Source organism: Bombus impatiens, unplaced genomic scaffold (assembly GCF_000188095.3).
Source record: "Bombus impatiens unplaced genomic scaffold, BIMP_2.2 scf_0155, whole genome shotgun sequence".
NCBI lineage: Eukaryota > Metazoa > Arthropoda > Insecta > Hymenoptera > Apidae > Bombus > Bombus impatiens.
Window position 1 is genome coordinate 740,557 of NT_176574.1, and position 25,993 is coordinate 766,549.

The 25,993-nt window shown below is 28.3% G+C and overlaps 8 protein-coding genes across 15 annotated transcripts; 5 read left to right on the forward strand and 3 right to left on the reverse strand.

Annotated features, from left to right (window-relative positions):
- Positions 1 to 333: 333 nt before the first annotated feature.
- LOC100749752 (xaa-Pro aminopeptidase 3) lies at positions 334 to 3,565 on the forward strand. Its single transcript, XM_003487433.4, has 6 exons — positions 334 to 815; positions 930 to 1,874; positions 1,948 to 2,310; positions 2,380 to 2,553; positions 2,640 to 2,946; positions 3,140 to 3,565. Exons 1-4 carry the CDS (start codon positions 767 to 769, stop codon positions 2,544 to 2,546), a joined length of 1,524 nt encoding a protein of 507 aa, XP_003487481.1. The 5' UTR covers positions 334 to 766; the 3' UTR covers positions 2,547 to 2,553; positions 2,640 to 2,946; positions 3,140 to 3,565.
- LOC100749872 (multifunctional protein ADE2) lies at positions 2,933 to 6,176 on the reverse strand. The gene is made up of 6 exons (XM_003487434.4): positions 5,749 to 6,176; positions 4,655 to 4,978; positions 4,228 to 4,571; positions 3,878 to 4,153; positions 3,313 to 3,457; positions 2,933 to 3,231 (listed from the first exon to the last, which is right to left on the reverse strand). The coding sequence occupies exons 1-6, from the start codon at positions 5,753 to 5,755 to the stop codon at positions 3,065 to 3,067; spliced, it is 1,263 nt and encodes a 420-aa protein (XP_003487482.1). The 5' UTR covers positions 5,756 to 6,176; the 3' UTR covers positions 2,933 to 3,064.
- A 153-nt stretch (positions 6,177 to 6,329) lies between these two features.
- On the forward strand, positions 6,330 to 10,181 carry LOC100749989 (amidophosphoribosyltransferase). 5 transcript variants are annotated; one of them, XM_024365942.2, is made up of 9 exons: positions 6,330 to 6,649; positions 6,822 to 6,843; positions 7,574 to 7,781; positions 7,860 to 8,152; positions 8,237 to 8,489; positions 8,646 to 8,876; positions 8,976 to 9,103; positions 9,192 to 9,413; positions 9,536 to 10,181. In XM_024365942.2, the coding sequence occupies exons 3-9, from the start codon at positions 7,577 to 7,579 to the stop codon at positions 9,806 to 9,808; spliced, it is 1,605 nt and encodes a 534-aa protein (XP_024221710.1). In that variant the 5' UTR covers positions 6,330 to 6,649; positions 6,822 to 6,843; positions 7,574 to 7,576; the 3' UTR covers positions 9,809 to 10,181. The 5 variants fall into 5 exon arrangements, with proteins under 5 accessions (XP_024221710.1, XP_024221709.1, XP_024221711.1 ...); XM_024365941.2 differs by lacking the exon at positions 6,822 to 6,843; XM_024365943.2 differs by lacking the exons at positions 6,330 to 6,649; positions 6,822 to 6,843 and adding an exon at positions 7,128 to 7,479.
- Positions 10,182 to 10,235: 54 nt separating this feature from the next.
- On the reverse strand, positions 10,236 to 11,842 carry LOC100748328. Its single transcript, XM_012382653.3, has 4 exons — positions 11,805 to 11,842; positions 11,398 to 11,607; positions 11,051 to 11,309; positions 10,236 to 10,978 (listed from the first exon to the last, which is right to left on the reverse strand). Exons 2-4 carry the CDS (start codon positions 11,578 to 11,580, stop codon positions 10,356 to 10,358), a joined length of 1,065 nt encoding a protein of 354 aa, XP_012238076.1. The 5' UTR covers positions 11,581 to 11,607; positions 11,805 to 11,842; the 3' UTR covers positions 10,236 to 10,355.
- Positions 11,843 to 11,846: 4 nt separating this feature from the next.
- LOC100750107 (protein SDA1 homolog) lies at positions 11,847 to 18,076 on the forward strand. Its single transcript, XM_012382655.3, has 10 exons — positions 11,847 to 11,968; positions 12,486 to 12,580; positions 12,643 to 12,747; positions 14,543 to 14,641; positions 14,725 to 15,240; positions 15,321 to 15,555; positions 15,632 to 15,767; positions 16,388 to 16,709; positions 16,803 to 17,513; positions 17,816 to 18,076. Exons 2-10 carry the CDS (start codon positions 12,494 to 12,496, stop codon positions 18,014 to 18,016), a joined length of 2,412 nt encoding a protein of 803 aa, XP_012238078.1. The 5' UTR covers positions 11,847 to 11,968; positions 12,486 to 12,493; the 3' UTR covers positions 18,017 to 18,076.
- LOC112211994 (origin recognition complex subunit 5-like) lies at positions 12,643 to 14,363 on the forward strand. The gene is made up of 2 exons (XM_024365948.2): positions 12,643 to 12,747; positions 12,866 to 14,363. Exon 2 carries the CDS (start codon positions 12,959 to 12,961, stop codon positions 14,255 to 14,257), a length of 1,299 nt encoding a protein of 432 aa, XP_024221716.1. The 5' UTR covers positions 12,643 to 12,747; positions 12,866 to 12,958; the 3' UTR covers positions 14,258 to 14,363.
- A 1,418-nt stretch (positions 18,077 to 19,494) lies between the features above and the next one.
- On the forward strand, positions 19,495 to 23,610 carry LOC100748569 (cyclic AMP-dependent transcription factor ATF-6 alpha). Of its 3 annotated transcripts, XM_012382665.3 has the most exons (9): positions 19,500 to 20,146; positions 20,370 to 20,603; positions 20,687 to 20,844; positions 20,925 to 21,138; positions 21,234 to 21,817; positions 21,897 to 22,048; positions 22,178 to 22,776; positions 22,868 to 23,077; positions 23,189 to 23,610. In XM_012382665.3, exons 1-9 carry the CDS (start codon positions 20,065 to 20,067, stop codon positions 23,284 to 23,286), a joined length of 2,331 nt encoding a protein of 776 aa, XP_012238088.1. In that variant the 5' UTR covers positions 19,500 to 20,064; the 3' UTR covers positions 23,287 to 23,610. The 3 variants fall into 3 exon arrangements, with proteins under 3 accessions (XP_012238087.1, XP_003487557.2, XP_012238088.1); XM_012382664.3 differs by having other exon boundaries at positions 19,495 to 20,146; positions 20,394 to 20,603; positions 22,868 to 23,610; XM_003487509.4 differs by having other exon boundaries at positions 19,497 to 20,146; positions 22,868 to 23,610.
- Positions 23,611 to 24,726: 1,116 nt separating this feature from the next.
- Positions 24,727 to 25,867, reverse strand: LOC117151356 (sulfiredoxin-1). 2 transcript variants are annotated; one of them, XM_033319511.1, is made up of 5 exons: positions 25,765 to 25,867; positions 25,564 to 25,643; positions 25,257 to 25,463; positions 24,957 to 25,141; positions 24,727 to 24,861 (listed from the first exon to the last, which is right to left on the reverse strand). In XM_033319511.1, exons 2-4 carry the CDS (start codon positions 25,616 to 25,618, stop codon positions 24,993 to 24,995), a joined length of 411 nt encoding a protein of 136 aa, XP_033175402.1. In that variant the 5' UTR covers positions 25,619 to 25,643; positions 25,765 to 25,867; the 3' UTR covers positions 24,727 to 24,861; positions 24,957 to 24,992. The 2 variants fall into 2 exon arrangements, with proteins under 2 accessions (XP_033175402.1, XP_033175401.1); XM_033319510.1 differs by having other exon boundaries at positions 25,564 to 25,867.
- Positions 25,868 to 25,993: the final 126 nt, after the last annotated feature.

A 25,993-nucleotide genomic window follows, 5' to 3' on the forward strand; every position in this document is an offset into this window, starting at 1 on the left:
GTATAAAATAATTCCTTTATTTCTTAATCATTCTATAAACACATTGTATTCCTTTTTCTCTTTTAAATAAAAACTTTTTGGACTCCAAAAGTTTCCCACTCCAACTCAGTAAAATGAAATTTGAATTTTGAATAATTATCAGTGTTTCACAAAACTGTTTTTCGTAGGTTAGTTAAAGTAGCGAAATAACATCTTCGATTTTTTCGAATAGGGACATTTGAAAGATTGTTTCTTAAACCTACAATAAAAAAATCAATGTTTATAAGAACTGATGATTGTCTCTTCCTTTAATATTATGATGAAAAGCTACTTTTGTCTTACAAATTACAATTTAAATATGATTAAAGTTGTCACTTTTTAGTATCTTAAATTTGTTCGGTATGATTATATTTGATCACAACATCGTCAACTTTAATTTTTTCCAAAACATCACATGATCTCTGACTATGTATTGATCGTAAAAGAACGACCCTAACGATAGATACAAAGTCACGATAAACAACGTAGAACAACGTAGATACTACATTAAATCCATCGTCAATTTCTTCAGACGAGTAGTTACATTGTGGTTGTCTGTTGCCTGTCACAGTAGCAGCTCAGAATGGATATGTTGTATACAATTTACAAAAGTACTACACAAATCAACTCTATATTGACTACTGAATAACATGGCGTGATTCTATAGGTTTCGATTATTAAGATTTTTTTTAATATTTTCATAAAGATCTTTAGTATATCTAAATAATCCTATTAAAACTATATTAACATGTTTAATACTTTGAGGAACGCTATTATATATCAAATTAAAAAATACGGTAAGAAAAAGAAAAATAAAAGTACCGATAAATAATAGATTATATTTTTTCAAATGTGCATGTGCAAGGTTATAAACATAAAGCTTTTTACATTAATATTCATTGTAATTTTAGGGCAACGAACGTACGTAGGAAATTCATTAGATACCATTACAAATAATTCAATTCGACGACAATCTAAAGAACCATTGAATATTTCCTATCAATTATGCGGCCAACCAACAGCAATAACACATCCGCATTTAATGAAGAATGGAGAAGTTGTACCTGGTATTCAGCTTTGTGAATTCAAAAAGAGACGAGACAAACTGATAAAGAATATTATTTCATATGCTTGTGTCACAAATCTAGGCAAATCACATATTATCATTATTCCTTCTGCATCCAAAGTATACATGTCTGACAAAATTCCGTATGTTTTTCGTCAAAATACGGACTTTTTGTATTTTACTGGTTGTCAAGAAGCCAATAGTATTTTGATAATTACAGCAAAAAATGAAAACTTTGTAACTACCCTATTTCTAACACAACAAGATGAACATTCTGAACTATGGGATGGCCCTAAAACTGGAATTGAAATAGCACCTAAAATGTTTGGTGTTGATGCAGCATTTCCAGTAACAGAGTTCGAACAGTTTTTTACTTCTTTTATGAATGAAAATAAAAAAAGTACTATTTGGTATGACAATGTTGATGTAGCACAACCTAATTTACACAATAAATTATGTGAATTAATGAAAATAACAAGTGGTCGAATGGTTGTTTCTCCAACAAATATAATACATAAAATCAGATTAATTAAATCACAATCTGAAATAGATTTAATGAGAAAAAGTTGTGAAATTATATCAGCAGCAATATCTAAAACTATAGAAATATCAAAACCTAAAATGAGTGAGCATCATCTGTTTGCAACTGTGGATTATGAATGTAGAATGAATGGTGCAGAATTTTTAGCATATCCACCAGTTGTTGCTGCGGGTAGCAATGCCAATATTATCCATTATATTACTAACAATCAAATAATTAAAGATGGAGATATGGTTTTGATGGATGCAGGTTTGTTAGCATATCTATAGATGACAAATATTTTATTCTTTATTGTACCTTTATTCTTTAAAATTTTAATTAGGTTGTGAATATCATGGATATTCATCTGATGTAACCAGAACATGGCCAATTAATGGAACATTTACTCAAGAACAAAAAATTTTATATGACATAGTACTGGATGTTCAAAATATTTTAATTCATAAACTAAAAGAATTACCATCGTTAGATCAATTATATCATGATATGTGCTTTTTATTAGGCAAAAGATTACAAGAAAGTGGTCTGATACCAAAACATTTGAATAAAAACGAATTATTTTCTGCGGTTTACACTTATTGCCCACATCATGTAAGCCATTATTTGGGGATGGATGTACACGACACTGGGAAAATTTCTAGGAGTCTGAAGCTTCAACCAGGAATGATAATCACAGTGGAACCTGGTAATATACCTTGAGAAACATTAATTTATTTGTAACATTTAAAATAACTTTACTTTTTATCATTTATAGGAATATATATTAATCATAAAAATCGATTTGCGCCACCAGAATTTTATGGCTTAGCTGTTCGTATTGAAGATGATATTTTAATAACAGAAAGTGATTCAATAAATTTAACGGAAAACTGTCCAAAAGAAATTATCAAGATTGAAGCTTTAGCGAGTCAACATTTGTAATGATAAAGTGCGTGTAATATGTATACTGACTGATTTAATATAATTTTATTGACATGTTTGATACAAAGTAATCATTCAAGTTTTTTGTTTCAGATTAAGTATGTAATACATAAAAGATGACTGCATACAAAATTATGCATATTTTTATTTTATTCGTAAATTTGTTTATATGTGAATAAATGAATATTATATACTTGCAACCAATAAAGGATAACTAAGAAAAACAATAACACGGTATACACAAAAAGGGCTAGTACAAACATTTATGTAAAATTAAATTCATTCACGAACTGATTACTCAAATATAAATGATAGCCCGAATACCACAAATATATATATATATTTATAGTAACATGAATATCATAGAAAGTTTACATCAAATGAAATTAAGAGCTTTAAGGTATTTATCTTATGTTCATTTGTATAAACTTGTACAAACAATTGCTTAATTAGTTGTTTACAATGTAATGTGTAAAATTAAGTTGTGAAATCGTAATATTAAATTTTGACACAATATATTATATAACAAGATTTTTTAGTTTAACATCAGCTTGCTTTAAAGTAATGTAATTTATCAACTGCTTTACTCGTAGACGTGCCCAAACCAGATGGTCATGTAATGCATGAATTTGAGCGGCCGATAATGCTGCACTTTCAGGATAAGCAACTGTGGTGCATCCAATCCCTGAAAATTTAGTAAATTCTATTTAATAATGTTCTTATAACAAAAACTGATAGCATGATTAAATTACAGTCGAGAAATCACCTGATGGAACATTAATAGACGACCACAAATCTTGTGAAATATTAATATTATTGAAAGGTGGGCAATTAATAACAGGCAGAGCTGTGTTTCCAGAGAGTACTGGACCCAATCCATTACTTCTCCCTGCTACAGCTATTAACACCACCTAGAAGGGAGAAGAAAAACTTGTGATAATTAAAAATAAACAACACATATTCATCAATATCAGTAGTTTTATCATTATGTTTCCGTGATTAAACGACTTCGCAATATACGTCCGAGCGATATTCAATTTATTATGAATGCAAATATTGTTGATACTTTATTTACTGTATTTAATACAGTAAATCGACTATTATCGCTGTTATTCTTGTAATTATTATTCGTTATTTAAATGAGTGTAAATACCTCTAACATATTTTTAAATACGTATAAATATCAAAATATCATTTGATATATTTTTAAAAACCTATACGATATTTTATTTTATATAACTATAAGTTTATCAAAATATAAATTATAAAATTTCTAAAATATAATATAAAAATTATAATCCATTCATTTTTTAAGATAATAATATATGTACCTTTTCATAAGTACCTTCGTATTCTGCAAGAATACGCAATGTTTCTTGAGTACCTTTATGGGCACTGCATACACGAAGTTGAACCTTTAAACCTAAAGACTTTGCATGTTCTGCTATTTTTTTACAATGATCTTCATCAGAAGGTGATCCCATTAGAATAACAACAAGACTCCTAGCTGGTGGAATGAGAAAGTCAAGTTGATCTGCTACCCATTTAAAATTACGTTTTACAGTATCCAAATCTTCTTGAGTTACAGTATTCAAATTTCTATATACCTACAAAGCAAAGGTAATGAAATTAAGTTAAAAAAATATCATACCTTTACTTGCAGGATAACTACATCAAATACCTGTTTATCTTTCATCAATCTTTTATCACCAGATGGCCACAGTCTCCAAGAGTCACTGTCAATTATATCTGCTACCATAATTTCACCATTTATGTTCACTCCAAATTCTATTTTCATATCAATAAGAGCACAATCTCTAGTTGCCCATGCCCTTTCTAAAACCTCAAATACAACAAGTGCAGTACGTTGCATAATATCAAATTCATCTTTTCCTATTATAAGTTCATTCAACTTAAAACCACTAGAAATAATTTGTTCCTCTGACCATTGTGGATCATGATTGGCATCATCTTTAAAGAATGTTTCTTGTAATGGTGGATTAAATCTATATCCTTCGGGAACTCCTAAGCAATAAAGATTAAAACAAAGTAACACAAATAATAAACATCTATATATAACTTTGTAATTACAGTAATTATTATTATACCTTGATGCCTTTTTAAAAAACTGCCTGTAGCTAATCTTCTAGTGACCCATTCTATTGGGACCATTTCACATTTTTGTGCAATGAAAGCAGTGTCATTTACCACTTCGATAAATGCAGTTTTTATTCCAGCTTCATTTAACAATTGAAAAACTTTAGCTGTAGTAGCTGTACTAATCGCAGCTTTCCCTTTTAAATCATGAGATTTTTCACCATCTCCAGCAGTAATACGATCCTTACTTTGTAAGAGACATAAAGTAGAATCATTTAGAACTTCATAAACCTTTTTGGTTTTTCCTTCAATTATGAGTTTTCCACACTTATATTCTAATGATATAAAAATTATTTATATTATATAAGCAATTGAAGGAGATGAAATCTCTTACAGAAAACAAATTATTATATTTAATAAAAATTTAATATTTAATAATATCATTTCAATTTTAATATGAATTGAATAAAATCAATATAATTAATATGGTATGATATTAAGTTGTAGGATTTAGAAATATGAATATTTAAATAAATGAGCCATATAAAGATAAAATAATTTGTATATTATTGAACACATAAAATTTGTCCATTTAAGAATATATATAGGATATATAGATTATGAAAGCATTCCATAATATTTCATACATCCGTACCGTATATATCGTACCGTATATATCGTTTTGTATTGTGGTTAAAATATTATGAATATTAAGTGATACTACTAAAAAAACATATTAATTGTAATTTTTTTTTCAATTAGTTAAAAACAACGAAATAGACAATTTATATATCTAATAGCAGCAATAATCTTTAATGAAATATTATAATCACGTGTGATTACATTTTTAAAATATAAATTATATGTCTGCATATTTTATTTATTATATATTTTGTATCCTTTATGTATTCAAACAGACAAACACATAAAAGATACTTGTCTGGAAGATGAATATAAATCTCCAATATCGAAAATAAAATAAAGTACTTTCTAACTTATATTTCTAATAGATAGTTTATACCAAAAAAAAGTCACTCCATCTTTTTAAAATCATATTTTTCTCATTTTTCTTTTAAATATAATGCACTTTGTAGTAGATACTTACCTTTCATGTTTTCTGTCTTCGATCCACTTAGCAAATACTTCGTATTCGTATTCGTAACTTCTCAATTCCCATACGATTAACGATCTTTAATGATCCCCTCTTTCAAAACTATGCTTCGCTTGATTGGTGTAAATTTATAAATAATCTTTATATAAGTTACATGTTAGATCTATGAATATTGTGTGTATCATATGAAGAAAAATTCTTGAAGAGATCACAAAAAAACCAAATGCTCTAATTCATTAATCTAAGGAATTTGAATAAATTTTGCTATTTTAAAAACTGATAAAATTATCGAGTGCTATAGGAGTACGTAACACTAATATATGCTTATTTTAAACATACAAATTAGTTTTAAAAGTTCTTTAGAAATGACATATCACGTGTCACAAATATAAATTGATATACTAAAAAGTCATAATAAGATTATAATCAATCATAAACAGCTCGATCATGAAAAAGAAAGTTCTTATAAACAACATGATGCTATAGTATATTATTATCATTATATAAGCTTGGATTTCTATGATTTGATTACTGAAAGTTTAATTTATATCAAAAAGAAATTAAAATAACTATAAAATCATTTATAATGGCAAATTAAAAAATAATAATCACTTAGCTATATTTGATGTACGCGTAGATATATTGATTAAACGGCAGATTATAATCGATCTTTTATAAAACTTTAGCAAGTTACATCCGATATTTTAATAAATGTAAGCAAGCAGTCAAAGAGTTTAAAAGTAAGATAATAACTAAAGAAGCTAACCCCTCCAGTCAAAAACAAATTTCCATTGACCAGCATATCCATTCGTATTTCTAAAGCTAGTCGAGAAACATCTCATGTGAATCTCTTTCAAGCTGACAGACCCGAAGGCTCAAACTTCTGACGCACGTGGTATGTATGAATACATAGTTTCAAATTTGTATACTTGAATGAAAATGTTTTGATAGAGTGATCGAATCCAATGATAATCCATTAAAGTAACACAATAAAATAAATTTAGCCATAAGAAAAATAATATGAAAAAAATTTAGATGTAATTTATTTTTTACATTTGTTATTACAGCGTCAAGGATCATATTCAACAAGTAGGTACAGTCTCTGATAAAAAGATTGCAATTGTAATAGAATTACAAACTTAATTTCTTTAATTGATTGAATATTGAATAAATTGGTAAAATTATTATCGTTCATAATTTTTTCATATTGAATACGTTATTGTTCCAATGATTTACATACATGCACACAAACATGCACGTACGCGTATGTGTATTATAAAAGAAGAATATATTAAGTTTTGGATAGTAAAATCTGTATATTATAAATTGAAGAAAAAACTTACTTTTAAAAAATAATTATTTACTAATATATTTTACAATATTGCATCAAGTGGCAAGATTAACTTGTAAATATTTTCTACATATACCAATATCAGTATGTATAGAATCAGGGATGTAATGATGAAATCAGTTGCGAAATACAGATTAAGCAAATATATTAAAAAATGTAGTAATAACATTGAAAGAAGAATTCTATCTGTTTATTAGGGGTCAATAGTTTATATAGGGTCATTATTGATAATTCCTAAGAAATCTCAAGGGTCTGCTATGCTTTACAATATAAGAAAACTGTTTTCTTTTCATTATTGCATAATATTATATAGTATATTACCTTAACTTCTTGAAGTTTCAATCTTAAATTGATCTTTTATTATACTTAAAAATGTAAGTTTCAATTTATGGGATAGCATGAATAAAGTAATATATCTTAAGAGTATTCTTCATTTCATATTTTATCTGATAAATTAATGTCTTCCAGATTATGATTAAAATATCTTGTAATATGCAAGCAGATTCTTGCACTGAAATAGTACCTCAAGAAAGTAAAAGAGATAAAGTACTGTGCACTAAAAAACAAATGAGAGGTCAAACAATGACTGGCCTCACACATGAATGTGGAGTTTTTGGATGCATTGCTGCAGGTGACTGGCCATCACAAATTGACGTTGCTCAAGTGATTTGTTTAGGTAAATTTATAAATGCATTTACTATGATATATTTCTTTAGAAAATATTATATAATAAGTATTATTAATATTTATTTAGGTTTAGTGGCATTACAACATAGAGGTCAAGAAAGTGCAGGCATTGTTACAAGTGAAGGTGTATGTTCAAAATCTTTTCATGTCCACAAGGGTATGGGTATGATTAATAACATTTTCAATGATGAAAACATGAAAAAACTTAGTGGAAATCTTGGAATTGGTCATACTAGATATAGTACAAGCGCAGCTAGTGAAGAAGTTAATTGTCAACCATTTGTAGTTCATACTGCACATGGAGCATTAGCAGTTGCACACAATGGAGAGCTAGTGAATACAGAATCATTAAGAAAAATGGTATTTCTATCTGTAGAAAATATACAAGAAATATTTTCATATTAATTTAATATTTGTTTCTGATAATTTTTGATTTACTGTTAGGTATTAGGACGTGGAGTTGGTTTATCGACTCTCTCAGATTCTGAATTAATAACACAAGCACTTTGTTTGAATCCTCCTGAAGGTGAAGTTAATGGCCCAGATTGGCCAGCACGTATAAAACACCTCATGCAATTAGCACCATTATCATATTCATTAGTAATTATGCAAAGAGATAAGATATATGGTGTTAGAGATCCATATGGAAATCGTCCATTATGTCTTGGAAAAATTGTACCAATTGGTAATTTAGGTAATTTTATATCGTCAATTATAATAAAAACTTTATAATAGAATGTCAGAATTTTATAATATATCACATTAGATAAATCTCTTTCTATTACTATGAATGAAATAAATTATCTTGTCAATGATTAATCGGAATTAACAAAATCTTCTTATATGATAGGGGATGAGTCAGATGATGATGATGAAGCTGAAGGTTGGGTTATTTCGTCCGAATCATGTGGCTTTTTAAGTATTGGAGCACGATACGTACGTGAAGTATTTCCTGGAGAAATTGTAGAATTAACGCGCGAAGGTATTAAAACTATAGACATTGTTGATAGACCACACAAAAAGCCTCAGGCATTTTGCATCTTTGAATACGTTTATTTCGCACGTAGCGACAGTATTTTTGAAGGTAATCTATCACAATATAATAAAATGAAAGTAACGTAACATAACAAAAATTTTAGAATATATAATTATAGTAAGTAATTTGTTTTATTTCTCATAATAGGACAAATGGTTTATTCTGTTCGCATGCAATGTGGACGAGAACTTGCTTTAGAATCTCCGGTAGAAGCAGATATAGTTAGTTCAGTACCCGAATCTGGAACTGCAGCAGCACATGGTTATGCCAGAGAGGTAGAGTTATTAATTTATAAGGATTTTATAATTACAATTAACAATAATATAAAACATATAACTGCATATATGTATTACTAATTTACAGTCTCAAATATCTTTTGCGGAAGTGTTGTGCAAGAATAGATACGTTGGTCGAACGTTTATTCAGCCCAGTACACGACTTAGACAACTTGGCGTGGCAAAAAAATTTGGAGCTTTATCAGAAAATGTAAAAGGAAAAAAATTAATTCTTATAGATGATTCGATTGTTAGAGGAAATACTATTGGACCTATTATTAAGTTACTTCGCGATGCAGGAGCGAAAGAAGTAAATCCTCCTTTTAATATTTTGTTTAAATTTGATATCCACGTTATTGTACCACCAATATTGTAATTAGTTTGAAATTTATGAAAAAACAAATAATATATAAATCTTTCTTTTTTTTACAGGTTCATATTAGAATTGCTTCCCCTCCATTAAAATACCCTTGTTATATGGGAATTAACATACCAACAAGAGAAGAATTAATTGCTAATAAATTGGATAATGTGAAATTAGCAAAACATGTTGGAGCTGATAGTTTAACATACCTTTCAGTGGACGGACTTGTAAAAGCCGTAAGATTTGGTATGGATAATCGTGAAAGTAGTTATATTGGTCATTGTACTGCCTGTTTGACAGGAGACTATCCTGATGAACTTCCTAGTGATTTGGAATGGTAAAAAAATAAATTGTATTTATGTATTTATGAATAGTGAATTATACATGTCTAAATCAGAAATATGAGTCTCCAGCATTGAAAAACTTGATTTCTTTATATATATTAATTGATTGACTAATATAATACAATCTAATGTTAAAAAGTAATTCAGTATTCGAAAATTAATTTAAATAAGGTACACTCTATTTGGTATATAATAATAGAAACTGATAATATTTCGTTGAAACATATTGTTTAGAAATATCTTCTTACTTTGTTATGTTTTGATAAATAAGTATAGTATAGAAGTACCACTATATTAATTTTAGATTAAGTTAGAAAAGTAGAATTAAGCAATATAGATTAAGAAATAAATAAATGTTATTCATTTTAATGAATATCAGTGATATTAACTACGTTATTGCAATAACTTTATGTACATTTCTGTTAATTTATTGTTGCATGCGATTGAAAATGTCCTTTTGCAACTATTTTAATTATTGTGAAATTTCTTTCATCTTTCCTTCTCATTTAAGTTCTTTTATAATTTTGACATTTTATGGATTTATTTAATCATTTGATATGATCTCACATCTGTTATTTCCTTCTGTATTTTCATTTTCACTAATTTCTAATGAATTAAAACTTTTAGCAATATTAGACTTATCAGATGTGTCTTTCAAACTTGACACTTCATCATCATCCATATGTTTTTCTAATAAAATACGTTTTGTTTTGAGTTCTTTGCTTTGTCTATTTCGACTCACACTTAGTTGTTTGTTTCGAGCTAGCTTAGTCTTATAACCTTTTACAGATCTCATTAAACAATGATTATCATTTTTTGAGACTGAAGATTCAGATTCTAATGAAATTTTATGTTTCTTTCGATTTTCATAACAATTGTCTTCAATGGTGTTTGAAGTTTGATCATTAATTTCGTTAGGATACATACATTTTGAATCAATTTGATTATCACAGTAACTTAATTCCTTCTTTGCATCAACATGAATAGACTTATTAAAATTAGAGACTTCATCCTTATGGTTATATATAGCAAATGGATTATCCTCATCAGACTCAGACTCTAATATTATACCTTGAGATTTTTTTTCTTGTCTGATTCGTTGTTTTTCTAAATATGAATGTAATGCATTTAACCTATTATCTCGCAGAGTCTTCCAAAATAAAAGAGCTATAAAAACAGAAAAAATTGTAATAACGATATGCAATATTAAATAAATTGAGCTGCTGCTATTTTTGGTACCTTCTTCTTGATATTGAAAAGGTATTCCTGCTTGTTTAAGTGTATTTGGATTTGGAATACACTCATTATTTTCAGAATCACCTAGAACTTCTGTTCTAGACTTTGTAAAGATTCTTTGCATTTTTAGAAATTTTCTGGTTTTAGCAAAATATTGAAAATTTGGAGCAGCATCAAAGACAGGGTCATCTATCATGGGATTATCATTTTTTGTAAAAAACATATAAGTACCGACAACATCTTCATAGGAACCCTCATAAAACTGAAATTGTTAAAAACAAAAATATAATACAAAATTTGTAAAATATTGATCTTTTTTATTTATTTATATATATATTTTTTATAATTACCTTTCCATTAATTTGCATTATAGGATGTTCCGTATCTATACCGATCATATCTAATCGTAATTCTTTTTCACTAAACACATTACCATCAACAAGCCCTTCAAATTCTACATATACAAGAATTTCTTCCTCATCTGCGGATATTTCTTCGTCCATTTCCGTAGTGATTATATGCATATTACTCATGATTCTTACTGACGTTTATTTGTCGTTTTTTGCACAAATTTAAAAAAATATATACATATTATTAATCACAAATATTTATGAAAGAAATGAAGTGGAGCTATGGATTGATCTGAGTTTATCGGTGGTTAAAATTTGTCAATAACATTGACTATTAATGTGTGTATGCCATTTAATATACACAATATACTCGCACGTAAACTATATATAAATATTGAAACATCTATCTATACATATATAGTTATAAATAGTTATTAATGATGAATTCTTTTTTGCTTTTTCTATATTTATAATGTATTCGAATAAATAATTGTCGGTTTTGTAGGTATTATTAACCAATTGCAAAAAATTGCGGTAAAATCTTTTCCATTTTCTCAAAGATCGCGTCAAGGTACCTACCATAATAAAATATATAGTATAGACAGGCGAAAAGTAAGGTTACTCTTTGGCTTAGATTGACGGTTTCATTAGAAAATTCAAATGGTAAATATATTCTATCTTGAACTTTTTATTATTGCTTCTTAAGATAATCCTTCTTTCTATTTTGTGCAAGACTTGTATTTTATCTGTCATAAAAGTTACAATTCTATCTAGAAATAAATTTGTTTGACAATATTCAAATTGGTTAATCATGGTTTATATAGGAAACACGTGTAAATATTAGGTAATATTAAATTCTATGATCGTAGTAAAGTTCAATTGAAGAAAAAAATTATAATATATTCGATTATATCTTCTTGTTATTGAAAATTAAATAAACTTGCAAAATTATTATTATTTAATATGTTGTACGGGTTATCTATTTGTATCAAATATATATATTGTTATAAGTAATTTATTAATTTATATATAATAATTATAATTTATAATCTATATGTGTATAAATTTATTTTTATGTATGAATTTAGGTGAAAAAATGGTGAGACACAATAATCAGTTACCAGAAAATCTTCCGCAGTTGCAAAATCTTATTAAACGTGATCCAGAATCTTACAAGGAAGAAGTAAGTCTTCAATGCAATATTTTTATTTAATGTATTTAATATGGTTTCTAATCTTTTTACAGTTCCTTCAGCAACATCAGCATTACAAATCAATTTTAGAAGTCTTTCGTTTAGCGCCAAATAAGTTTAATAAAAGCCTTGATGAAGTAGTCATCTTTTTGGCACAGGTAACTTTAATAATAGTTTGGAAGACTATACTTCATAATTCTAATAAGTATACATTTGTCTCATGATCTTTATGCTGTAATAGTTTCAAATATTAGAAAAATGCTTTTTTTTTTGCAGGTATAATTAACAAAGTATATGAAGGAAATAATTTGTTTATTGTAATATTATTACAAATTGCTTATTAGTAAGAAAACTTTAAAGATTGTAATTATGGAGAAATATTTGGAATATTTAGATGGAAAGATCATATGTCGCAAAAAAGTTATAATGCAACTGTATTCTTTAATTGGTTATTCTGATGAACCAATGCCACATAGCATATTTGTCTATGGTCATGTAGCTACTGGAAAATCCTTAGTAGTGCAAAATATGCTCTCTTACTTAAAATACAATGTAGCTACTATTAATTGTATAGAACATGTAACCAATAGACATATATTTGAGTATATCCTGGGTGATTTGTCACTATGTTTTAATAATTTTCCAACAGGCAATCAAGTGCAACACAAATGTGACAATTTTGTTGACTTTATAATAAATCTTAAAGAAATTTCTATGAATGATACTCGGCCAATTGTAATAGTACTCGATAAGTGTGATAAATTACGAGATATTGATATTGGTTTATTACCTATATTTTTAAAGCTCAGAGAATTATCAAATGTCAATGTTTGTGTAATATTTATAACTGATGTAGTGTGGGAAAAGTTTCGTGTCAAGATTGGTATACGCGAACCATTTAAAATTCACTTTCCACAATATACAAAAAATGAATTAATTGAAATTTTACTTTTAAGTATGCCATGTGATTATGAAGATGCATTTTACAAAAATTATTTAAATTTATTTCTTTCTGTATTTTTTAGATTCTGTCGAGATCTTAATGAACTTCGTTACATGGCAAAAATAAATTTTTCTAAATATATAGAACCTATTAAACTTGATCAGTCTAAAAAAAATGATACTGCTTTGTTATGGAGAAATATTTCTGCTACTTTTAAAGCAAATTTAGAAGTCATTTATCTACGAGTTTCCTCCGAAGATTTTACAACAGATAATCAATTATCTAAAGATATTGAATCAACAATGAGATTGGCATTAAGTTTTGAATTACCATATTATGCAAAGTATATGTTAATTGCATCATATTTGGCCTCATATAATCCTGCAAAAGAAGATAAATATATATTTATGAAACAAAAATTCAAGAGGAAAAAGAGAATTACTGATAAAAAAAAGATAATGTTAAATGCTTTTTGTGAACCTTACAATTTTCCAGTATCTAGAATGATTGCTATTTTTTGTGCAATTCTTAATGAAAAAGTTGATATAAATGCTAACCTACTTTCACAGATTCCATCTATGTGTCAACTTGGTTTACTATCAGTTGTAGGAAATTATAATTTGAATGAACCAAAACTCAAGTGTTGCGTATCATATGATTTTATTCTTGTCATAGCTAAAACTGTTGGATTTAATGTACAAAATTATTTGTATAATTTATGTTAGACCAAGAATGCGTTAATTAAAGCCACCTAACTATTACACAAATTTATTTATTTTAATTTTGTATTTCTTGATTAATTCTTCATGAGAAATAAAACATTAAAATTTATAAACATATTATTTTCTTCTCACAAATAGATAACTTATAGCACAAATTATTATCTTATACTTATACTTATTATCTTATATCACAAAATGCGTATGTATAAATTTTACATATTGTACATAAGTTGTTATTATTTTACTTAAATTAGAATTTCATTATGTAATTCTTTTGTTTAAATGTAGGTGGCCCATTGTTACCCAAATATATTAGAATCATTTCCTCAAGAAATCATTGATGTACTGCAAACATATAATACAGTACTTGATAATGACATGCGATTAGTAAGTGTGAAGCACTAAAAGCAATATTAAATAAAGTTTAAACTGAGTTTCTCTTTCTTATAAAGTGTATACCTTTTTTATAGACATTTTGTAAAGCTCTGATTCAACTACGTAACAAATCTCTTCTGGAACCTACTGTACTTCTGAGTTTATTTTTTGAACTTCTAAGATGTCAAGATAAAAATTTAAGGCAATTTCTTCAAACACACATTATTGCTGATATCAAGAATGTGAACGCTAAACAAAAGAATGCAAAAATTAATACAACTTTACAAAACTTTATGTTTTCAATGTTAAAAGACTCTAATGTCAGAAGTGCAAAAATGTCAACAGACATCATGATAGAATTATATAATAAAAATATTTGGAATGATGCGAAAACTGTAAATGTTCTGGCAACAGGATGCTTTGTTAAGGCAACCAAAGTTATGGTTGCTTGCTTGAAATTCTTTCTGGGCACAGGTATAGAAGAACAGGAAAATGAGGAGAGCGACAGCGATAGCGAACCAAATATTAAAGAAATTATAATGGCTAATAGAGTAAATAAAAAAACAAAGAAACGCGAGAAACAGTTAGCAAAAGCGAAGCAACTGTTAGCAGTAAGTCACTAATAGTTAATAGATACCAGAATACAGTCTGCAAATAATATTAATATATATGTAAATTTTAAATGTTCTAGAAGTCTAAGAAGAAAGCAACAAAAGCACCGAGATTTAATTTCTCAGCATTACATTTAATTCATGACCCACAAGGTTTTGCAGAAAAATTATTCAAACAGTTGGAAAAAAATAATGACAGATTTGAAATTAAATTATTAGCTTTAGATGTAATTTCAAGGCTTATTGGTTTGCACAATCTATTTTTATTAAATTTTTATCCTTATCTACAAAGATTTTTGCAACCACATCAAAGAGGTAGTCATTTTATTATTAGAAAATTATTGTTACAAAAAAATAAACTATAATGATGTATTATTTTTAACTATTTTAGAAGTAACAAAACTTTTACAATTTATCGCTCAAGCCTCTCATGAACTTGTACCACCTGATGTATTGGAACCAATTCTGAAGACATTAGCAAACAATTTTGTCACAGAACGAAATTCAGCTGATGTTATGGCTATAGGGTATATATAGTGTGTCCCATTTTAATCTCCCCAGGAAAATATCTCAAAAGATGAGAAATATAAAAAAATGTTTCAAACTGAAGTTGTAGCATATTGAGGGGGATAGATTGTGCTATCACGTATTTGACCTTGTAATGACACTGAAAAATCTTTCAGAGATCAACCTCGAATTTTTAAATTGAATCTCTTTTTAGAACCAACATGATGTACAATATCCAGCCTCCAAATCGTGCAACCTCTTCGAGATGCATATATATCGCGATGCAATATCGAATTTGAGGAATCATATTTTTGTAATGGTTTGTGTAAAATATATATTTAGGTAGTATTTGGGAAACATCCTGATGTCAGCTATAAGATAATGTACTTAAAAATATAGGTTCCAATTTAAAAACTCGGTTGACCTCTAAAAGAGTTTTCAATGTCAAACAAGATCAAATACGTTACAGCAAAATATGTCTCCCTCAATATGCTACAACTTTCGTTTTAAACATTTTTTTTATATTTCTCATATCTTTTGAAATATTTGCCTGGGGAGATTAAAATGTATATATATGTATATATTTATGTTTCCAAAACGTTTTATCATTTTATCTAATGTAAACTTATTTTAAATACAGGTTGAATGCTATTAGAGAGATATGTACGCGATGTCCATTAGTTATGAATGAAGATTTACTACAGGATTTAGTACGATACAAATATTACAAAGAACGAAGTGTGATGATGGCTGCACGATCTTTGATTACTCTATTCAGAAATTCGATACCTGAATTGTTGCATAAGAAGGATAGAGGACGCCCTACGGAAACGAACATTACCTTAAGTATTCAAAAATATGGTCAAATATCAGCTAATGATTTTGTACCAGGTGCTGAAGTTTTGCTCGACAGTAAGGCTAATAATATCGCAGAGATTTCAAAAATTGGTATTGAAAATAATGTAAGTGAAAATACTGAAAGTAAATTTACTATTTATCTTTATCTAATATTAGCCTTAATAAGAGAAGCTTTATTAATAAAATTATGATTACAGGATAGTGATGATGAATGGATTGATATAGATTCTATAAATAATGGAGATTGCCATAATGACGATGAAAATGACGACGACGATGACAATGACGACAACGACGACGACGACGATGACGATGGCGACGACGATGACGATGACGATGGCGACGACGATAACGACGACGACGACGATGATAATTATAATGATCATAATGACAACAATGAAAAAGAAGGAAAAGAAGAGAATTTGGGAAAGAAGAAAGAAAAAAAAAGCATAAAAAATAATAACAAAGATGTTGAAAAGATCGAAAATGAAGAAACAGAAATGAAAGTATGTGAAAATAATGATATTAAATCTAATGTAAATAACACAGAAATTGATAATGTTACAAATCAAAGTCAAGGAAAAGAATGTCGTCGGTTATCAAAACTTGAAAAGAAACGATTAAAACTAAAAACACAAGAAGATTCAAGGGTGAAAAAAAACGAGATAATCGCTGCAGAGAAAAGAGAAAAGGCAACTTTGGTATCGAACGAACGATTATTGACCGATGAAGACTTCATGAAAATAGATGCGGCATTAGTAAAACAACAAATAACGTACGCCAAGCGCGGTTTAAAAAGAGCTCACCCTAATGATAAAGAAACTGGAGAATTTGTCAAATTAACAGATATAGAAAATATTTATAAAAAGCGAAAACATGATAAGCAAGCTCGCATTGAGTCTGTGAAGGTATGTTTCACTGCAAACTAAAGGAATTCAATTACATTGATTCTTTTATATTAACAAATTTTGTTATTGTCATATTAACAATTAACAATTGTTAATCATGTTAATCACATTAATAATTATTAAATAAAATATTAATATTTTGTCTTGTATTAGTAAATTTTTGTTAAGCATATTTAATATCACTTAAAAAAAATAAATATGAGTAAAATGAAAAAGAGGATAAAAAGAAATATATTTCTAAATTAATTTATGTATTTATTGTTTACTTTAGTTTAATATGTTTTTGTTTTGCTTTTTTACAGAAAGGACAAGAAGGAAGAGAAAGATTTGGTTATAAAGATGGGCGACAAAATCCACTTTGTAGTAAAACAAATCGCGAAAAAAAGAAAAACAAAACTTTCCAAATGTTAAAGCATAAAATAAAAGGAAAAGTGAAACGTTCTTTTAAGGAAAAACAGATTGCGTTGAGAAATCATTTGCTGAAACAAAAAAGAATGAAATAATCATGTCCATGCCTTTGTATATATATACTATATATAAATAAAAAAATGTGTTGTCTTTTACCTATAGTGTATAATCCAAATTACTCAAACCCAATATATTGATGATATTCATTTTTAATTGTATTATACCAAACATTTTTTATAATCTCGCATATGCAGTTGTGTACGAAGCTATACTCAAGCTTGCACAATTCTCGCTTATATATGCGGTAAATAAAAGATAAGAGCCATGTTTCGGGTGGGTTATACCCGTCGCTGGAACGCTGTCAGGAACGTATACTAATTCGTATGCTGTCACGGACGCAACTTTATGGGGTATCAATAACTTTTGCAAATACTCGGAAACTATGACCGACCAACGGTTACACGTATAGGAAAAAGTTATTCAAAACTATGCTCCCGACAAACATATTTAAAAATCATCGAACCGTCGTAATAGTTGTTCAATTTTATCAAATATTGTTTAAATGAATATTAATTATGGACTAATATTAACCATGTATTATTGGTTAATGGTAATAAAATGGTAATAAAAATGCAACTTCCAAATTAGATATGTACACATATATTTAATACTTTTATATTAGGTTGGCAAATAAGTTCACTTAGTACATATATACAGGGTGGTTGGTAACTGGCGGTACAAGCGGAAAGGGGGTGATTCTACGCGAAAAAAGAAGTCGAAAATATAGAATAAACATTTTTCGTTCGAGGCTTTGTTTTCGAGAAAATCGACTTTGAATTTTCGCTCGATACGCGTGCACTTTATCACGTCTCGTTATAACGGATCTCACTGTAGATCGATGTCTCGATGGAAAAATTAAAAAAAAAAAAAAAACTGGTACCACCAGCTACCAACCATCCTGTATATATATATATATTTTTTTTTTTGACGCATCTATTAGAAACTAAATCTATTTTTAATTGTTTTAATTCATTAAAAAATTGTGTATGAAGCTCCAAAAAAGCCGATTACCCTCAAATTCCGATGATTTTTGGATATGTTGTAGAAAATGATATTTCAAACAATATATATAAAGGCCAAACTCGCTCAGTTTTCGAAATATTTGCGAAGAACTGTCGGTACTATCTCATTGAATTCCGCCTATAGTTGTATGGTAATGCATGCGTCAATATTGATTGCCGGTCGCCAACTGCTTAATTCTGTTTATAAACAAGAGTCGGATGAGCTTAAAGGCCATGTGCACAACGTGCATATGCAAGGCTGTAAGAAATATCCGTTGTTATGATTCATAATTTGTAGACTTATACAAATAGACTGCGCGTTCTAGACGAGGTAAATATCACATTAAAAGATAGAGATTTATACTTGAGATATCGCGTTCTCTCTCATGTTGTCCAAAAAGTGGGAAGAACACGAATAGAGAGGCGATCTGTTATACATTATACGCGGCAATAAGCTTTTCCCCTCTTTTTCCCCTTTTCTTCTACTAAAACACCCATTAGAGAGAGAAGAGGGTATCCCAAATATTGCTCTTTTACTCTTGTGTTCCCTTCATTGACTCTTATGAGGCGGGAACGCGTAGTCTATTTGTAATAACTTAATAAGTAATAATCTGTATAAGTCTATAGACTATGACATGATCGTAGTCAAAACACGCAATAGATTTATGCATCTAACCTAACAATCGCAATCATAAAGAACTGTTATTTTAACGATAGTGCCATCTTGCATTGAAAGTTAAACACGTTGACAATATCAATGGCGATATCGTTCGTATATAAATACGTTGGAATAATTACGTTTACACTATATTGACATCGAGTACATCATTATTGTTATCATAGCATTAAAGGCTATGATAATTAAAATAAAATTAAATTGAAACTGAAATGTGTTTTTATGAATTGAAATTATACTTAACAACTATTTAGTGCATGTTGTTTATGTAGTTCAATGCCGGCAAAATAAGACAATTTCATATTATTTAATATTAAAGTGCATTGATGTCTGTTTAATTAATAGCGATTTTATAGGTTAATAATATATTCATTCAAGCAAAAGAAAGTTCGATATTTAATGAACTATGTTGATAAATAAAGATTTACAGTGGAATGATAGTATAGAATCTGAGATTCAACAAACGTTTCCGGATTTTGAAGCCATGGGTGCGTGTTATTTTTTAAAAATGATGTTTCATTCACTTTTTTTGTTACAGTTGTATATAGTATATAGTATAGTAAATAGTTATTACATTTTATCTTTTTTATTAAAGTTTTTAATAAATAACGAGTTTATTGATTAAAATTCATGAACAAGGAATATTATATTTGTTTCTCTTGTTGATAGAAAATGAAATATATTTAATAATTAAAGATTATATTTTTACAGACTCTGATTGTTCCCTTCTTTCAGACGATTTATTTCAGTCTTTAAGTTCTGAATTAGGCATTCCTTTGTTCTTTGAAACTGAAATACCTCTAAAGATAGATAGTGGTATTGATGATTCATCAATTAATACCCAAGATGATGGTATTGATAATCAGATTATAGAAGATATATACATAGGGGAGCAATCTACTAATTTAAAAAATTCTGATTTAAATGTTCAACAACAATCTTCAGGTATCTCATATATCTTTTTCTTCTCTAATAAGCTAATATTTATTTATTAACAACATTCAACAATTAACAAATATCAACTGCAGTTACAGATGTAGATAATGATGTGAAAATGGAAATTAAATTGGAACCTGCAAGTCCTTATATTCAATTGCCTTTGTCTCCTGCTTCAAGCCAATGCGAGTCTAATAGACTAGATTCACTAGTTGAAACAAATTCTATTTCTTCCATTTGTGATTTTAAGGTATAGTTACAATGTTTTATTGCAAAAGTTAATTATGTTAGACCCAATATTTATATATTTTACCTGTTGATTTGTTATAGACAAGTCTGGAAACACCACCCATCTCTCCTCCACAAAATGTTTCACCACCTATATCTCCACAACCGATTTCAAACACAGCTATCGCAAAACAAGTAAAATTTATGCCATTTAAACTTCAAGATACCAAAGAATCAAAATTTACCCTTTCTAAAGTAAATTCTACTAAACGTGTTCGAGTTCAACCAAAAGATAATATCCAACTTGTTACTGATGGTAAAGTGATAACCTGTGCTTTGATAAATTTTACTTTTATAATATCTACTTTTGAATTACGAATTTTATATTTTTATATATTTAATACTTTACAGACCAACCTCAGAATGCTATATTTTTGAATACGCAAAATTTTGTTGCACTTAGTCAACAAATTAAGCAAAATTATATATCATATCCTTTCAGTACTCATTTTACATCAACTAATGCAATAAAGAAAACTCAAGCGTCAGTACAGCTCCCATCGGTGCAAATAAAAACAGAAACAAATTCAATTCAACTACCACAAAATAATCATGTGAAAGTAATGGATAATATCCCTAGCATATATACGTCAGGAAAAGATCAAACAATAAATATGATTGATACACCTTTGATTCTTAAGAATGACACAGCTGGATGTACTCCTATAATTGTAAAAAATGATTTGGATACATGTAGGCCAATAGTAATTAAAACAGAGAATTCAAATTATACTCCAATTGTTATAAAGAATGAAATGCAAGATATTAACTTTGCTGGGCGGCAAGAATGTGAAATAAAAGCATTGAAAAGGCAGCAAAGGATGATAAAAAATAGAGAGTCAGCTTGTCTATCGCGGAAAAAGAAGAAGGAGTATGTATCTTCATTAGAAAAACAGATTTATGAGTTGCAGCAAGAAAATAAGCAATTAAAAATGGTAAAAATTACATGAAATAGAAATATATGTTGGAGTAATGTGTTAGTTACTGATTGTACTAAAATTATGTTTACATCAGGAAAATATAAACTTAAAGCAGAAGCTTTCATCCTTGGAACATGCAAGTGCTAGTAATAAATTTAAAAGTATAAGTCTAAATGCGAGTAAAAGGAATGTTGCTATTCTTTTAGGAATGGTTGTTATGGTATCGTTAAACGTTAATGGTTTCAAGTAAGCTTATAATAAATTTATTATTCGTTTATTCTTCTCTATTTGTTTGTTCTGTATCGCAGATCATCTGTAATTAGTTCAGATTCATAGATTAGAAAAAATGGCTTCTAAAGTGAAAATTTCTTGTAGGGATATATTTTCGCGAAATAATCAGTTGGATATATTATCTAATGACGTTCCAATTAGCGCACAATATGCAAGACATGGAAGAACGCTACTCTGGACATCTAGAGATCAAACTCAAGAAGAAGATGAAGATGGGTTTCGTAAAAATATATCGATACCACAACCTATGTGTCCAATGCATATTAATCACAGTGAATCAATCCGTTTAGATTATGAATTGAGGCGCTGGATCGGTGGAAAGTCTGATCAAGATAATTGGACTACGTTGAAAAAAGCAAAATTGGATGCGAAGCTTATAGGAGAGTTTCTATCTTCGCCTCCGCATGCAATGCAAACTAAAACTAAACGTAAACGTAATTTAGCAGAAAAAAGTAAATCTGAGATACTTCGAAAGACAAATGACTCATCGATATCGAACGCAGTGGAAGTTTTTTCTCCAATAATAAAAGAACATGCTTCTTTGTTCGAAGCTTTAGGAAGGAGAGACGATACCTTTTATGTAGTTTGGTTTAGTGGAGAACATTTGCTTTTGCCAGCTTCAAGCAAAAATAGCACAGGCAGACCAAGGATGTCATTAGTTCTCCCTGCGCTTCCTATGAATGGTATAAATGTTTTCTATTTAAACTACATATGTGTATATAGCATAAAATGAAGAACTATTATTTTATTAGATGGATCTAATATTTGTTTTAGAAACCTTTTCAACACCAGCAAATCATATAACTATGATGCAAATTGATTGTGAAGTTACCAATACCCAATTATTGCATTTACAACAATCAATTATACCTAATTTGAAAACTACCAACAGATCTGAAAGTCATACTCATCAGTCAGATGGAGTATCTGATGCAGTAACAGCAGATATAACTAAGAACTACAAACCATATTTTATCAAAAAAAGTAATCACAAAATGTTCCAAAAGAAAGATTTTAAAGACATATATGTTGATAAAAACAGTAAAGATTATAACAAGACAACCGCGTATATATTAAAACAGAAATTTATTTCAGAATTTGATTTAGAAGAGGTGAAAACTGAATTGTTAAAAGATTTGAGAAAAACTGATTCTTCTGCGAAATTTACGACATCGCAAAAGAAACAAACGTGATAAGTGGTTATGATATTTAAAAGAAGTTTGTTTCTGTGACACTATATTAAAAAATAATGCTAGGTACCACATGCATATTAAATGAATAAGTAAGTAAATGTCTTGTATTCTTAAAAATTAAAAAGAGAAGAGATTTTTTATGTTTATTTTAAAAATTATATACTATATATTTCACCAGAGGAATATAATACATAATTAAGCACAAGTCGAAAATAAAGTTGAAAACTTTGAGAGTTCGATTATGAGAGATATTTGTGAATATGAATTTAAAATTGCAGTTTTGTATATGTGTTTAAAAAAGAATAAATAAATAAATAAAAGCTATATATAAAATGTGTATTTAAATATATTATAATATTATATATTATTATATAATACGTAATATATATTATATATTAAATATATTGTAATATAATATAAAAATATATATAATATTACATATATGTATATATATACACAAAAAACTATAGATTTATGACTATAAATATTCAGATTAAACGTTGACTGCCACGCGTGTTTTCAAAGAAATCTCTGTCAGGCCACGTGTGCAGCAGTAACAAGCGTTCTCTGCTAGGTGCTTCCATCGATATTTTAGTAATGCGAATCGCTCAAGTGGTGGTCTCAAGAATGATCTTTCGTTTCATTTGTTCGCAACATTAAAACCACTAGCTGTTGTTGAATATAATGAAAGAAAATGTGGTATAGATTATTCCGACCAAATAGTTTCTTATGCCACCACAATTAGAAAAGGAATCAAATGGTACAGAAAACTTCGCATTCAATTCTTTCTGGGAATTTCTGTCGTAAACGCTTTGAAGGATTACAAAATTGCAACAAGAAAAAATATAAATATTAGAATATTTAGACAATTATTAGTTGCAAAATTATTAGGGTTGTCTGAAAATACAAAAAATCCTTGTCTTCGACGGAGTCAGCATAATATCGCCGTTCGGAAAAATGATTCCGGAAGAAGCATTAGACGCGCATGCAAACTATGTTATGCAAATAAAAGACGTCGAATAGACCGAACAAAGGCACAAAAAAATTTGAAGAAAACAACAACTTATTGTCCAAATTGTCCCGACCAACCTCAGCTATGTATAGAATGCTTAAAGTTTTACATTCTAAATAATTTTTTTAATAAACCATTTTCGTATTTTTATTTTATAACAATTCAACTATTATTACAATTAATTATTAATTAACAATTTATTATTATGGAATATCTTTTCAAATACCTACGACAATCCTTTGCAAGTAGTCAAATAAGCAACACTCGAATACGGGTTACGTGACCTGACCAGAAACTTTGCTGACACCCGAATACGGATGTTGTAGCGGTCAACGTGTTAATATATTATGACATATTAAGCATGACCATACTTTTATACAAGATGATTGTGTATATATTTTTGGTTTCCAAATTTTATAGACATTGAGCAACTTTTTATCATATATAGTTTATTTTATTTACTATTTTATCATATCAAAGTTTGATTCATTTTACACAAATGTAGCACAAAATACGAAAATTTTACATACAGTGTACTTATAATCTGAACAAAGTATAAAGATTTGAAATAAATGTTAACATTAAAATTACATTAACGAAATAGTTAATAAAGTACAGCGCATTAATAAATAAATCAATTCATTTTCCATAGACATACCAGTATAGAATTTATAGATAACACATACAAATACGGCTATTTTAAATTGGGGGTAGATCCGCCTAAATAAGATTTTAAGTCCGTTATTGTAGATTGTATTAGTTTCGCTCTTATGAATGGTCTTCCAAGTCTTTGATGGGCTGTATATCGATGACATCCGCCAAAAGAGTAATAATAATCGCCGCCTAAAATAAATAAAAAAAAAAATACAGTTATTGCACAGAATTAACAAAAGTTGTTTCTGTTATCACATATGTCGTGAATAAAAGAGAAAAAAAGAGATAAAATTACTGTTATTACCTTCGCTTCCTTTAATCCATAAAACATCGATTGGCGGTACCAATGATACTGTTTCAGGGTCGTTCAATGTATTCATTAAGCTTTGTACCTTTTCTTCATCGACAATTGGAGGAATTGGTCGGATAAGTACGTTCATTGGAATATCATAAACCTCTGTGTGTGTATCAGAATGAATGCTAATACATCTTTCATTGTTCATTTTTGATTCTAAATTTATAAGATAAAATAAGAAGCTAAATATTCAATTACAAATAATATAGTCAAATTGAAGTAAAAAGTACTAATTATATGATTAATATTTTCTTACGCAAGTACTTGCGAAATGTGGAAAATGTTACAAATTGTTTCGTTCTAAGTGGCATTAATATAATATGTGATTATAAAAATCTGTAACATGTGTATATGATTAGTTTAACATATTGTTTACTGGACATTATTTAAATATGCGTTTTTATGTTTAAAAGCCAAACTATGTTTAAAATAATATATTAAAACTACATATACTTACGAACGATGTGTGATGTCCGTGATAAGTTACGTATAAGACGACTCTGAATGTGAAGTGTTTAGAGAGGGGATAAGATAAGAGTGGGGATGATGATGATGATGATGATGATGATGATGATGATGATGATGATGATGATATGTATTAATGACAATAAAAGAATCAGAGTGTCCTAATTCAAAAATTTCTCTTTGTCTGTATGATTATATATCTTTGTTATGTTTATATAGAG

Coding starts and splice junctions, on each gene's coding strand:
- LOC100750107 (XM_012382655.3), top strand. CDS start 12,494: ATGGTGAGACACAATAATCAGTTACCAGAAAATCTTCCGCAGTTGCAA. Junction 15,768..16,387: donor GCTGATGTTATGGCTATAGG/GTATATATAGTG, acceptor TTTTAAATACAG/GTTGAATGCTATTAGAGAGA. Junction 16,710..16,802: donor AAATTGGTATTGAAAATAAT/GTAAGTGAAAAT, acceptor TTATGATTACAG/GATAGTGATGATGAATGGAT.
- LOC100749872 (XM_003487434.4), bottom strand. Junction 4,572..4,654: donor TTTTTTAAAAAGGCATCAAG/GTATAATAATAA, acceptor TTTATTGCTTAG/GAGTTCCCGAAGGATATAGA. Junction 3,232..3,312: donor GTCTATTAATGTTCCATCAG/GTGATTTCTCGA, acceptor CTAAATTTTCAG/GGATTGGATGCACCACAGTT.
- LOC100748328 (XM_012382653.3), bottom strand. CDS start 11,580: ATGAGTAATATGCATATAATCACTACGGAAATGGACGAAGAAATATCC. Junction 11,310..11,397: donor TAATGCAAATTAATGGAAAG/GTAATTATAAAA, acceptor TAACAATTTCAG/TTTTATGAGGGTTCCTATGA. Junction 10,979..11,050: donor TTTTCAATATCAAGAAGAAG/GTACCAAAAATA, acceptor CTGTTTTTATAG/CTCTTTTATTTTGGAAGACT.
- LOC100749989 (XM_024365942.2), top strand. CDS start 7,577: ATGATTAAAATATCTTGTAATATGCAAGCAGATTCTTGCACTGAAATA. Junction 9,104..9,191: donor CACATGGTTATGCCAGAGAG/GTAGAGTTATTA, acceptor ACTAATTTACAG/TCTCAAATATCTTTTGCGGA. Junction 9,414..9,535: donor GCGATGCAGGAGCGAAAGAA/GTAAATCCTCCT, acceptor TTTTTTTTACAG/GTTCATATTAGAATTGCTTC.
- LOC100749752 (XM_003487433.4), top strand. CDS start 767: ATGTTTAATACTTTGAGGAACGCTATTATATATCAAATTAAAAAATAC. Junction 816..929: donor ATATCAAATTAAAAAATACG/GTAAGAAAAAGA, acceptor TTGTAATTTTAG/GGCAACGAACGTACGTAGGA. Junction 1,875..1,947: donor TATGGTTTTGATGGATGCAG/GTTTGTTAGCAT, acceptor AATTTTAATTAG/GTTGTGAATATCATGGATAT.
- LOC112211994 (XM_024365948.2), top strand. CDS start 12,959: ATGGAGAAATATTTGGAATATTTAGATGGAAAGATCATATGTCGCAAA.
- LOC100748569 (XM_003487509.4), top strand. CDS start 20,065: ATGTTGATAAATAAAGATTTACAGTGGAATGATAGTATAGAATCTGAG. Junction 21,818..21,896: donor AAAATAAGCAATTAAAAATG/GTAAAAATTACA, acceptor TGTTTACATCAG/GAAAATATAAACTTAAAGCA. Junction 22,777..22,867: donor CCCTGCGCTTCCTATGAATG/GTATAAATGTTT, acceptor TATTTGTTTTAG/AAACCTTTTCAACACCAGCA.
- LOC117151356 (XM_033319511.1), bottom strand. CDS start 25,618: ATGCCACTTAGAACGAAACAATTTGTAACATTTTCCACATTTCGCAAG. Junction 25,464..25,563: donor CACATTTCGCAAGTACTTGC/GTAAGAAAATAT, acceptor TTATAAATTTAG/AATCAAAAATGAACAATGAA. Junction 25,142..25,256: donor ATGGATTAAAGGAAGCGAAG/GTAATAACAGTA, acceptor TATTTATTTTAG/GCGGCGATTATTATTACTCT.